Source organism: Grus americana, chromosome 1, assembly GCF_028858705.1.
Source record: "Grus americana isolate bGruAme1 chromosome 1, bGruAme1.mat, whole genome shotgun sequence".
Lineage (NCBI taxonomy): Eukaryota > Metazoa > Chordata > Aves > Gruiformes > Gruidae > Grus > Grus americana.
In genome coordinates this window covers 188,938,616-188,951,244 of record NC_072852.1, presented here as the reverse complement: position 1 = coordinate 188,951,244, position 12,629 = coordinate 188,938,616, and the positions used below count along the sequence as shown (strand labels likewise).

The window sequence follows — 12,629 nt, the reverse complement described above, 5'->3', positions numbered from 1 at the left end:
TGGGGGACAAACCCGCAGCTAACAAGGGCGCAGGGGCTCAAGGAGCTTCCCGCAGGCCGGGGGGGGGGGGGGGGGGCCTGAGCCCACCGCAGCCCCCCCGTCAGAGTTGATCCCGACAGGGCAGGTAGGGCCCCAGGCACCCTCAGAAGCACGAGGCCACAGAGGCCGGAGGCACACCACTGCCGGCCCCTCCCCGCCGCCCTCGACGTTTCCCGGAGCCCCAGCATTGAACCGAAATCCCCGAACCGGCCCCGCGTAGGCCCGGCCTGAAGCGTGGGGCCGGCGGCGTTCCTGCCCGCCCTGCAGGGCGCGTTCCCGCTCGGCTCCACGTGCGAGGCCGCCTCCCGCCGGGCCTACACCCCCCAGAATGCAGCGCGGGGCCGCCGCGGAGCAGGGCGGGCAGCGCAGTCCCCGGCCGCCGGCCCCGCGAGGCCTCCCTCCGGTCGTTACGTAGTGCGGCCGAGGCGAGGCGGGAGGGCCGCGAGGCGATTGGCGGAACCCGCCCGCCGCGTCACGTGTGCTCGCGGCCGCTCTCCCAGTCACTCAGCAACGGCGCGCGCGCTCGGCTCCTTCCCTCTCCCCCCCCTCCTTTCCCCGCGCTCCCTCTCGTCACGGAGCGTCCCGCTTCCCCCCGCCCCCCTCTCCTCCCCCCCCCGCCCTCCCCTCGCGCGAGCCGCCGGGAGCCGCCGCCGGAGCCGCCTCGCAGGAGCTGTGAGCCGGAGCCGCTGCCGGGAGCCGCCGCCATGGCCGAGAACGCCGCCGCCGCTGCCGCCGGCCTGGAGAACCACCGCATCAAGAGCTTTAAGAACAAGGGTCGCGACGTGGAGGTAGGTGCGGGGCCGGCGGGGCCCCGGCCGGGCCCGGCCTCCGCCTCCAGCGGGCGGAGAGGAGGGGCTGGGGCCTGGCCGCGCTCGCGGCGCCGCCGGCGGGCGGTGGGAAGGAGGCGGGGAGCGGCCGCCCGGGGCGGGCGGCGGCGGCAGGGAAAACGCCCGCGGGGGTTTTTTTTCCCTCCGTCATGCGGGCGCGGCCGGCGGGGGGCGGAGGAGGCGGCGGCGGGGGGAAGGGTTGGCGCGGCCGGGCCGAGAGCGGCTCCAGCGTACGGCGTGCGGGCCCCGCCGCGCCCCCTCCACCGCCTCTCCGGCTTGCCGGGGTGCGGGAGGGCCCGGTGGGCCCCGAGCCGGCGGCTGTGCTCGCGCAGGGCCGGCAGGCGGCGGGATGCACACCCCCCTCCTCTCCCCTCCTCCCGCAGCTCTTCTTTATCCCACCCCAGCTGCCTCCCCGTCCTGCCTCCTCCCCGCGCCCCCTCCCCCGTGCTCGGCGGGATCGGGGCTCGGATGGGGTGGACAATGGTGCCGGCTGCCTTTTGTGCCAGGCCCTCTGGGCGGTAATAGCCCTTCCGCCGGGGCGAGGGGCTGCCCTGCCCGTCCTCCCGTGCCCCGCTGTGCCGCTGCCGCACAGGGAGGCCTGTGCTGGTGGTAGGGGCCGCTCCCACGCTCTGATCAGCCGTTTTACAGTGTACTGTGCTGGCCGATTTTACTCCCTGCACTGCCTTAAATGAACATTTTTTTCCCCCCTTTTTTTTTTTACATGCTGGTAGGCACATAAGTAATCTTCTGCTGGGCGTCTCCATCTCAATCGAGAAGGTGTGTGGTGCTTACTGAGGCTTATGGGGTAGTAATTTACTCCCCCGAATTTGAGAGATGCTGTGCGATTAGAAGCTTATTCCCTGGAGGTATTCTGAAGGTCTTCTGAGTCTGTGTGTCATTACCGGGGGTATCTTCCTTTCTAGTCGCATTTGAAAAAGGAGGAAATCCCAAATCTTGTGTTTACATTTCTGTAATAGGAAAGGAAGGGGGAGGGAGTTGTTCTGAAATCAGACTAGGATTGAAATCAGATTAGGATTCGCTGGGGTGAAAACCTAAATATGTGTCAGATTACTTTGACTTCACCTGAGGGTGTTTTCCATGCTTCTACTGATATTATCACTTAATTTCACTTCTGTAATCAGTAGGACTGGAATTTTAGTCCTTTGAAAGCACGTTTTGCATTTTAGCAGAATTCACACCTCTGCTGCTATTGTTTGGGTGGAGACAATTTTATGCAGGTCAGGCTTAGCAGCAGCAGTGTCTTTAAGATGACATTCACAGTGTAAACTAATCTTTATCTTAATTTCTGTTTAACTTGGTGACAGTGAATCTTTTTCACAGAAAATATTGTATGTAAGGAGTATGAGAACTTCAACACTTCTGGCTAACATTAGTAAACGTTAGAAAGTAACTAAAAATTACCCATCCTTCTGTTTAGCAGTTGCTTTTCAGGGTAAGGAGGAGGTGTGGTGGGTTTCTTTTTCCCCTTCTCATCCAGTGAGACTCTTCCTGCTGCTCCTCATTCATTTTGTCCTTGTCTCATCTCCCAGTATTGGTTGTTGGCTTTGTTGCTGCTTTCTCAGTCACTGGCCTGAATCCATCAGAGCTCTAAACAGGGAAAGGTTAGGTATGTTCGTGCCTAGTGTGAACTGATCTGTCATCCATACTTGCTTATATTATAGCATGCCCGAGACTAGAGGAATTAAATATCCGCCTCTGTGGGGCGGCGAGAAGGGAATTGACTGCCTAAGCTTTACTGAAAGTAGTTGTACCAGACCAGCTAAGGTAGCTTAGCTTTCATTTCCTCCTGAAGGGGAGTAATTATTTTGGAATGGGGTATTTGCTGTTATGGAGAAGTATATCCTCTAGGGTTATCTTCCAGTGCACTGACTGACTTCCTTTTGTGGCTGGGCCTAAGACTGTTTGGTAGATAGCGCCAACAGTGTTAATATGGTTAAAGCTTTTATCTGTGCTTTTGAAAAGGTTTTAAATGTAAGAAACATCTTTTCTTTAGCGGCAACAGATGAAACACAGAAATATGTAAAAGTTGTATACCCATGGAGATATGCCAAAATGAAATTTAGATTAATGTAAAGGACTGTAAAAGATTAGAAATGTGTCAGCATCTTTCAAAACAACTTAATTTGTATTAAATATCTGAAATTTTCTGTTACACCTTTTTGACTCTTTTCTGATCATGGTACTTACTTAAAAGTTTGTGTTAGAAGTACCCTTCTAAGTAAACTTTATCTAACTTAAGTCTCTAGAAGTAAACCGATGTAAGTTAAGTTTATAGTGGAGAATGAAGGAGCACAGCAGTGCTATATAATTGCCATTACTTACTGTGCTTCTCTTGAGATACTGCTACACAGACTGACCTGCTGATTGGATAGTTTGTAGTGAAAGTTCTCCGCAAAATCTTTCTTTTCTAAATCAAATATTATATGTAATTCCCAAGTGTCAGCAATTAAATGCACTTGTTTTGGTCCTGGTGCTGCCATAAGGAGTTTTGTGTAGAGATCCTGCCTCCAATTTTCTGTACTTAGCATTGATGCCTCCTGGTTTCCAAAGTTATCGTTGGCATTGATCTGCATCTACACAGTTTGTCAAATTCCACCAAGGAGCAAATAAATGGTTAGGATGATGAAGTAATAAATCATGGTCTGATATCTAGATTATATCCTTTGGAAAATCTAAAATATTCAAAGCCATATGCTTTCAAGTTCAGTTTGAAAACAATGATGTTTGAGTCACCTTCTGCCTGGAGACAGTCACACTGCCTTTGAACTCATCAAGCTTGGATACATTCTTTAGTAATCTTCCTTTGGCTTCTAATAAATACTGATGAGTTGTTATTGATCCCCTCTGGGTACAGACTCTTCTGGCAGACCAAAATACTTAGTCCTTTAATTTGTAGTTAACTCATATTTTATTACTGGGTTTGCTAGGCCATATAATTGTCTTTGCTTTTTGTTAATGCAAGTTTAAGGGAAACAAAAGTTGAGTGCGTACTTCTGTTTTATGTTAAGACGGACCTCAGTACCCCATGCCCTCACTATGCTCCTTATCTGAGAGCAAAGAAATGGATCTGTTAAGGAGTCAGAAGCTTTGACTTCTGCTTGACCTGCACAGGTTCAGTCTACTTTTCCTAGTTTCAGGTTTGGGTGGACGTTTACTACCTTTTTGTTGCCTTCCTCTCTTAAGAAGGTAGAGTTGTGTATATAGAACCGGAATTCTGATTTTGAGGTATTAATACTTCTAGAAAGTATTTAGCCCCCAAAAGGGATAATAGCAAAATCAAATGCCAGAAACAAAGTGTTACTCTATTAGTTTGCGTTCTTGCTTCTATTAGTGAGACTCTTCTATTTTTATAGGTACTGACATGTGATTAGCAGCAGTCAGAGCTAACCTGAACCTGCAGAGCTGAGCTACAAGGAGCCAAGACACTAGTGGCTTCATCTGGACAAACAACTGCCAGAAGAGTTTCTCTTCACAACCTTCTCAATTTTATATTCTCCAGAGATGTGGAGGGGCTTTTTAAATCGTCCCATATATGAAGAGAAAGATTTCCTGTGTTGGTCATAGGCATGTAGTCATAAGTCCCAGTAGGTTTCTTCTAAATGTACAGCACTGATTATTCCAATACAACTGAGGCTTTACAGGATAAGATTAAACAGTCGCAATCACTTAATTCGTAATACCCCTAATAACTGCTGCATTTATTTGTTTATATTGACATCGAAGCTAACCTAGTTTTTAGAAAACCTAATTTGCACCTTCTGATTTTTCTGTTTGCAGTTCTTCAGCTTCATTCTTTGCCTAGTAACAGCTGCCTTAGACTTTTTTAATTCTCCAGTTTCTTGGATCAGAAGTGTTACTTATTCTTTATTACAATAGCAGGCACCCATATGTTGGCTCACTGTTCTGATGTTTAAGGTAACAGATCAAACAATTCAGCCTATTTCTTTTTGTTGGGATTAGTCAGCATCCCTGGGTAAAACTGAGGAAAAATTCTTGATGAACGGAGGTGTTATAAATTGTAGGGCTGTCTGCATGACTTACTGTTATTTTTGTGTGTGGCGCAATGAGACTATGCGGTCATTTAAGTAGCAAAATGCGTACTGCATCAAAAGTAAAGCTCCATGTGCACTCATTTAAAAAAAAACCAACAACTAGTGAGGAGTTAGTGTGTTATAACCTGAATAACTTTCTGTAAAAACACTTTCATGGCTAGGATTAAAATTTCCTTTTTGTATACTTGTCATACCCCTAATCTTAAGTCAAAAGAACACAAGTCCTTGAACTTCTGTTGCTTAGGCCGTAGGATTAACTTCCTGAAATTTGTTGTAGGCTATTTACCAAAAGGAGGCATAGCCACTCTCATCTTTCACCTACTCCTGCTCTATTTGATTTTAAGCCTCAGAGGTCCCAGCCAGTGAGGTTTTTTCTGCAGTTACAGTTTTTTTGGGAGGGCAATTGTATCACTTTTGGGTCCAGGGACTTTGAAGGATTCAGTTTTATTCTGTACCTTCAGCATCCAGACCCCAGATGAGGCAGAGGAAGAAACTGGGCTTAGCCCTGATCTCTGTCATCATCTGGCAGCTTCAGTATATTTACCGTTGCTGCTATGCTAACAGTATGAATCTAGTTCTTGAAAAGGCTTGAATTTATTTACATTTTTCTGTCATGCTGCCATAAATTTTTTTGCAAGCAGAGGAATATCAATCTGGAGAGGCCAAATCTATATAGTCTCTGGGCATCTGAGAAAGGTATAGGTTGACTTAAAGCCACGTTCCTGTCAAATGTCAAAGGCTTATTGCAGTGGAGGTATCATAGCTGCGCAGTGTTAATGAATGAGCAGACATGCTGCTACCAGCTCATTTCTTGATGCTGTTCGGTGCGCTGAGTGTTTTTGCTGCCTCCCTGTACTCCCCTCAAACACTACATGAAACAAATAAGACTTGTAGCAATCCCAGAAAGCCTGTTACTCCCAGATACTTTGCAACAATCCAACTTCTTTCAGGAGTGCGCTTTTACAAATTGATCAGCTTTCTGCCTTTCACTTTACTGGCGCAGGAATGGATACTGGCAAAAGGGCTAGGAGGGAGCAGGGCTGTAACAGCTGATTTAAGTTGGTTTAAAGATACTGTAGACCTGCTGTCTTAATAGCTTCACTGGCTTGGTGAATCTTAGTAGTTTAAGTAAAAACACAGGTGTCAGGTAGCTTCCTGTTGGGAAATGGATTTAATATAAGATCCAATACTCTGATGCAGAGTTTCTAAACTCTGACTCCTGCAGCTTGTTACCCTTTCAGACCAGTGTATATATGTACTCTTGGGCGAATACATGTTTGTACCTTGGAAAGAATTACATGGGTAGGAAAAGGTGGATGTGGGAAGCCTCCTTGGTTGCTATTGCTGCAGAATTCTCCAAATTTTAGTTAGTCTGCAAGTAAATAGCACAATACTCTGAAATATGTGTGTCTCTTGGCAGAAAACAAACACCTAGTAAGTCCACTTAGATATGCTGTCTTATATTTTCCTTGTGAGGTTCGAAATCAATTGAATGCATTGCATTTTAAAACATTTAGAGACACGGATACCTTAAGTCGTTGTTTATTTCAGAAATACCTGTGGAGAAAACAATTTGGAGATGGCCTGTCATGATGAACGTAATCTTTATAAGCTGATTGGGATCCATGCTCGCTGTACTGGGGCCCAATTATTGCTGTTTGTTGTTGTGATACACCAAGCCTTCGCTAATCTTTCTGTAATTATAGAATTTGTTTTTCTTCACTCTTGGATATTTCTAACACTACAGCAGTTGCGCAGGTCTCTCTAAAGCTTCTTCTGTTAAAGGATTGATTTTTAACTTGTAAACTGTCAAAGTTGGTAGCAGTGTAGTTGTCATACTAGTTTTAAGAGCTCTTTAAGTATTTTTATGTAAGTTCTTTGAGGCTTTCATAATATTTGTGCAGTTGCAGCACATATCCAAGCAGGACGTTTTGTTCTCTAAAACTGTGTTATCTGAAAAGACAGCGATTAGGAGGGTGTACTGGCTACAAGTGAGTGATCAGATTTGTATTTATTGTGGGATTGGAAGTGGAATGAGGCATCTAATTTATAAGATTAGGCTAGAAGAGGCAATGAACTGGTTGAAGCTGATGGGGTGTGTCATCGAGTAGTAAAGACAAATTGCCAAGTGAACTAACTTGAAATGAAAAAGAAATGTAAAACCTGTATATTTTCCAAGAATAGAGTCTATCAATTGTTTCCAAAATACTCAGCACTGTGAAACTCTGATGCTGAATTGGTATTCCTGGTTACTTCTGTAATAGCAGAAGCTGTGGGCTTTGCATTTTATTTCACAAAATTTGACATGGGTAGTCAAAAGAGCTAGTTTCTTCCATACAGTTAGTCCTGCATCAGAACTGTCTATGCCTTGGAGTAAGCTGGTTGCAAGTCTCTTCATGTTTAATTTTCTACTCCCTTAGCCTCCTGAGCCAGCCCTTCATGTCTAGAGAAGACCTGTGCTGGCTCAAAGAAGTCATTGCGAAGGGGAAAAGGTATACCCTGTCTAGTGATGTTTAACTGTGGGCTTATTATCCCTTCACAGTCAGATTGACACCATTAGATGTGCTGGGGAAGCTCCATATCATTTCTTCTGGGTCAGCTGACGCTTGTCTCCTTTCTCAGGTTAAGCAAATGTTAGTTTTAAACTTGATTGTGTGTGTGTAATCAATACAGCAAGTACAAAATAGGAATATATACTGTACAAATGGCTGCAGGAGACAAAATTAGAATCTTCCCCATTCGAACACCTATTACTGAATGACTTGTTTTCTCCATATTCTGTCATGTCTGACCAGCTGAGGATCTCTTCTTGTGCATTTTTAACCTTAGTTATTGTCAGATTCAGTAACAGGTGGACTTTGGAGGTAGTGATAGATGATTTGCAAAATCAGCTTGGAGAAATGGCTTCCTTGTAGTTTGACTTGTTAGCTTTGATGGAGATGTATTTTAATGAGTGCTGAAGCCCCATTGCAAACTTGCTGGTGTGGAACATAGTCAAAGCTTGTCTGCATAGTTAGAAGGTGGTCAGACAGGGTGCTAGGGTGACTTGTGGCCAGGTTTTCAGAGATGCAGTAAGGGATTCCTGGCCAGGTGCAGTGTGAGATTTCAAGTTTGCCATTCTCAGAATTTCCTAGTCCTTGCTTTTCTTAGTCAACTACAGAGTAAGTCACAAAGTTGATGAAATTATGCAGAGAGACTTTGTGTGTGTGTCTCTCAGGTACGCTAAGGTCACCCTAACCAGCAGATACTGTCTTTGCATGCAGCTTTTTGGCATCAGGGTCTTGTGCTTCTTTTCATGCACACAAATGTTAGATGCAAAGTCAGTGGTAGTGATTTCTCTGCACCAAAAATCTGACTTGCAGCCAAATGTAGAAGGCTTTCCACATCAAGAGAGAATCCTGAAATGAGAGAGCCCTGCTAGGAGTTAGCAGGATCCTGTTAACCACTGTTTGTCAGGTGTGCAAGAAGAACGTAGGTTGGTAATGGGTAGTGTTCATAACACTGAACAAAGCAGTGAAGAGCAACCTTCCAGACAAGAAGAGATGTTTAAGGAGCTCTGATATAGGCAATCAATGAGACAGCGCCTTTGAGCATCACGAGCTGCCAGTGGCAGTTCAGAATCCAGCAGTATCCTCTTCCTGTGCCCGTTGCCAATGGGGTATGGCCCACTGTACCTCTGTGCTCAGTGTAATCTGTGTTTTGGTGGGTCCTGTAGCTATGAGGTTCAAAGGATTTTTATATTGTTTCTTGTCCATCAAAACCAGACCACTTTTGGTCGTATTAAGTGACTTCTTAGGGCCAGCCAATACCCTTTTTATAGAATGACATATAAACTGGAATTTTGAGAAACTGAAGGCATCCTCAAGGACAGAAATATGATACCCAAAATGTTCAAACAGCAGAAACGTGGAATCAGGGCCTATGTCATGTTAAAAAGTGAGGTAGAAGTATCTAGAATTCATGATACTGAAATGATTAAATCAGAAGGGTTGCTGACAGAGTTCATAAAAGATTGTGGGATGTCGCTGGAGTGTATTTTCTAATTCCTAATGCTCCATCATCTTCCTGGGTTGTCAGCTGGGTTTGTTGTTTTCTCTTGCATCTTGAGCAGAATGATCTCTTCATAGATTTAATTAGGCAGCTAGCACATGTTTAATCTTTTTTTTTCTCCTTTTGATTATAACTTTCAAAAAATAGAGGAAAAAAAAATCTGATTTCATTTGAGCCATGTAATATTATACCAAAAAAAGCTTGCTGTGGTTGAATATAGACTAGCTCTCTAGGGAATTGATTTGTTGTTCCTTCATGGCACCCTATGAATGTATGTAAATTGCAATTATTGTTTCCCATTTTATAGATAGAATAATAGGACTTTTATTTCCTCACTTCACAGGGAGGTGCTTATAAATATATCATAGAATGATTGTCTGAGGTACTTTGATATTACAGTTGAAGACTGTTTAAGTATCTGGAAAAGGAGTGTCTGTTCAAACATAGATTGCACAAGAAGGTATCTGGCTAGTATTTAGCCTAGTAGGTTTTCTCTTCCCCCCCCTCCTTTTTTTTTTCCCTTCCTAAGGGAAACTAGTATAAATATTTGGCAAGCTTAAGAATGTCTGGTCTTCTGTGGCGTTTGCCCCAGAAGTCTGTGAGGCCTTTCTGACCAAACACTTCATTTTGTAATTAGGTTCTTGAAAGTGGTTATCTACAGTTTTTATAAAAGCTTTTACATTTTAAAGAATTTATTTAAGTCTTTATGCTGATCTAAATATAAAAATTCTAGTCTGATGTTTGCAACTAGTTACCATGAACAGTCATTTTCATTTTGCTCTGCTGTTCTCTGTTTTCATGTCTTGTACAGAAGCAAAGACGGTATTTTGGCTATGAAGTATGGCATTAAAAGTGGATTTTGTTTCTGGTAACATCTGTTAGGAAAAAACCTGAACCTATACCTCTGAATTGGGGTCTTCTAGACTGTAGAAGAGGAAAGGGGCTCCTGCTCTTTGCAACAGCATTCAGCTGTTCTGTTTGAATAGGCAGGTTGGTGTACTTTCCCTCCTTGGTAAGGGAATGGAAGGGACGCTTGCTTAGAAATTCTAGGAGATGACAGAGGTAGTGTCATGTCTTGGGAGAGACCAAGGAGTCATGTAAGTGCTTTGCTTGTTCTCCCTCAAGGATAGGATAAACTTTTATTTCTAGGAGATTCTAAAGCATCTGCTATGTTGTTTGTGTAATACAGGAAAATAGCAAATATCTTTTTAGTATTCACACATCTGAATAGAAATTTGTGTACTGGCAAAAGTAGATTCCTGTAAAATAAAACTATCAAATTTCAAATTCTTGTACATATTTAGAGTGTGTCAAGAAGCTTAATCTTCTAATTTTTTAAAAAATTGTGAATAGTAATCACTTGTAATTAGGCTATCTTGGTTATCCACTGTTCTTGGTGCTTATTTGGCATATCACAGTATTCAGATAAGGCAGAGCTGGCACCATTGTAAAATTCAGTATGCCCTTCTATTTCCAAAATGTACAGGAAAAGAAGAAAGACTTGATATCTTTCAGATCAGTAGTTTCTTTTGGGCTGTAGCATAAATGACCAAATTCCATAGTTAAGTTCTTCAGGGTGGGCCCTTGGCAAAGTGGAGATAGCAGTGGCAATGCAGCCACTGCTGTTTGGAACACTACGTGGACAGGTCCCTTGCTCTGTTAGCACCACAGGGCAAAATGAATACTTTGAATTAGTTGATCTTTGCTGCCTGCCTCTTGGTCTGTGCAGACCAACCGTTGCGCAGTGATGAGTTAGCTTGAGGTCCTGTGGGATAACCAGGAAACTTCAGTTTGACTTTAGATGGAGTCCATAGGGCTGCATTGCAGTCTTTGGTCTGATGTCAGTAAAGCTGTGATTAACAGTGTTAAGATTGACATCTGAATGGAAATGCAGTAAAACTTTTGACTAGGTATAATGTCCTTGATTCACACAACAGCAGTAACTGGTAATCTACTAGATTCTGTCTTCCTTCTCCCAGCTGAGTTTTGATGTTGAATAGAGAATTCCAGCTCTTCTTTTATTCTATATTAAAACAGCAGATAACATGTTAATTTTATTTTGGACTGCTTTGTGTCCTTCAATGTTGGTGCAATTTGTGTTCAATGCAGCCAACTAGATTGCTTCAGGTCTCATCTTCTGAGGATTGTTTGATGTGACTGTACTTGTAAACTGGATAATTGGTATATGGAAATTAAAACATGAGTGCTCACATCTCCTTTGCTGGTAGTAGCTCAGTATGCAGGTTAAACAAATGCGGGGAGGGTGTCAGGACCTCGAAAAATATGCTTACAAAAGAGCTGGTAAGAAATAAACTTAGCAATTGCTTTTCTGCCAAGATCTTTTTGAGCAGTAGAAGTAGATAACGTGGATGGGCAGCTTTGCTTCCATAGGGCTTTCAGGTGAGTCAGCATCATGAGCAACAATAATTGGAGGCTTGTGGCTTTCCATATTGGCATGCATGTCTGACTTCAGTGAGTCATTACCCATCACTAAGTAAAAGAGTCACAGTGGATATCTCATGCATCCACTTTGCCAAGACTAGCCAGGTTCAGATAATTGAATTATCTTGCCACAGACTGGCTAACAAAAAGCAGCTGGTATTAATTTTAGGGACTCCAAACTTGCGACTAAAAAAAAAAAAAGTTGGTGTGTGGCAGCTCCAACTGCAAAAGAACTAGTTTTCCTTCAGTGGCCTTTATTAACCCTGAGGAACACAAGCCCCAGACAGATTATGGCATACAGTACAGTAGCGTAAATACTGCTCTCTGTTCCTAATGTACCTAGTACTGCATTAAAGGTTATAAGCCAAAAGGAAACTTTATAGCATTAAGGTTCTGCAGCAAACAGAGAATCTGAACCAATTTCTAATACTTTCTGCAAAATAACAGAGTGTTTCCCTAGAAGAGGAGCAAATACCTTTTGGGTCAAACAGTAATCAAATTAAATAAAATTCTCTTGGAGTCTCAGGTCAGGGTGCAGGCACACTGTAAGTGTATTTGGCTGCTTTGGTAGATCTGTTGCTTGTACTGTGCAATCCATGCCCCCCTCCCTGCTTGCATTTCTAACTGGGTCAGCATAATTTAATATGGAGCTATGATAACAAAGCCAGAGGTGAAGTTGTTCTAACTTTGTAGTCTATATGACTGGAAAAAAAATAATCACTGTTTTTCTTAGAAGGACAATTTGGGGCTTTATGGGAGTACTTGGTAATTAGATAAATCTCAAAATTGGGTGTGGGGAAGAAGAGTCTTCCTAGAACATACACTGGAGGGGGGGTGGGGGGAAGGCTCAGTAATAAACCATGATGCTTGTAACTAAAGGAATAAACCTAGCAGGAAGCGTTAATTTTGACTAAACATTGGGTTTTGTTTGGCATGGATGTCAAATCTTTTTGCCTGTCCAAAAGAAATAGCAGGGATGAGTGTGGACAGCGTCACTGGTTTTAGTTCTTTCAGTTGTGATAAAGTGGTTGCATTCAGACCATTGTGATGCTGTCCCAGAATTTCAATTCAGCAGTGTTAGAATTTTTTCCTTCATGTTTTGTGATTTGCTTGCAATTCTTGGAGTAAACTATATGCACTTTGAAAGCATGAACAGGTTCAACAGCAGTATCACCTTCTATCAGTGTCCCTTTGTCTC

At 43.7% G+C, this 12,629-nt stretch overlaps 1 protein-coding gene across 2 annotated transcripts in view; it reads left to right on the top strand.

Annotated features, from left to right (window-relative positions):
- The first annotated feature begins 522 nt into the window (after positions 1-522).
- The window catches only part of KPNA3 (karyopherin subunit alpha 3), a 53,041-nt gene continuing 40,934 nt past the window's right edge, over positions 523-12,629 (top strand). The window contains exon 1 of one of the 2 annotated variants that reach the window (XM_054826999.1): positions 523-827. In XM_054826999.1, coding sequence (XP_054682974.1) covers positions 744-827 — 84 coding nt within the window. In that variant the 5' untranslated portion in view covers positions 523-743. Of the gene's footprint in view, positions 828-1,611; positions 1,644-12,629 lie in introns of those variants that run through there. The other variant, XM_054827010.1, reaches the window with a different exon arrangement.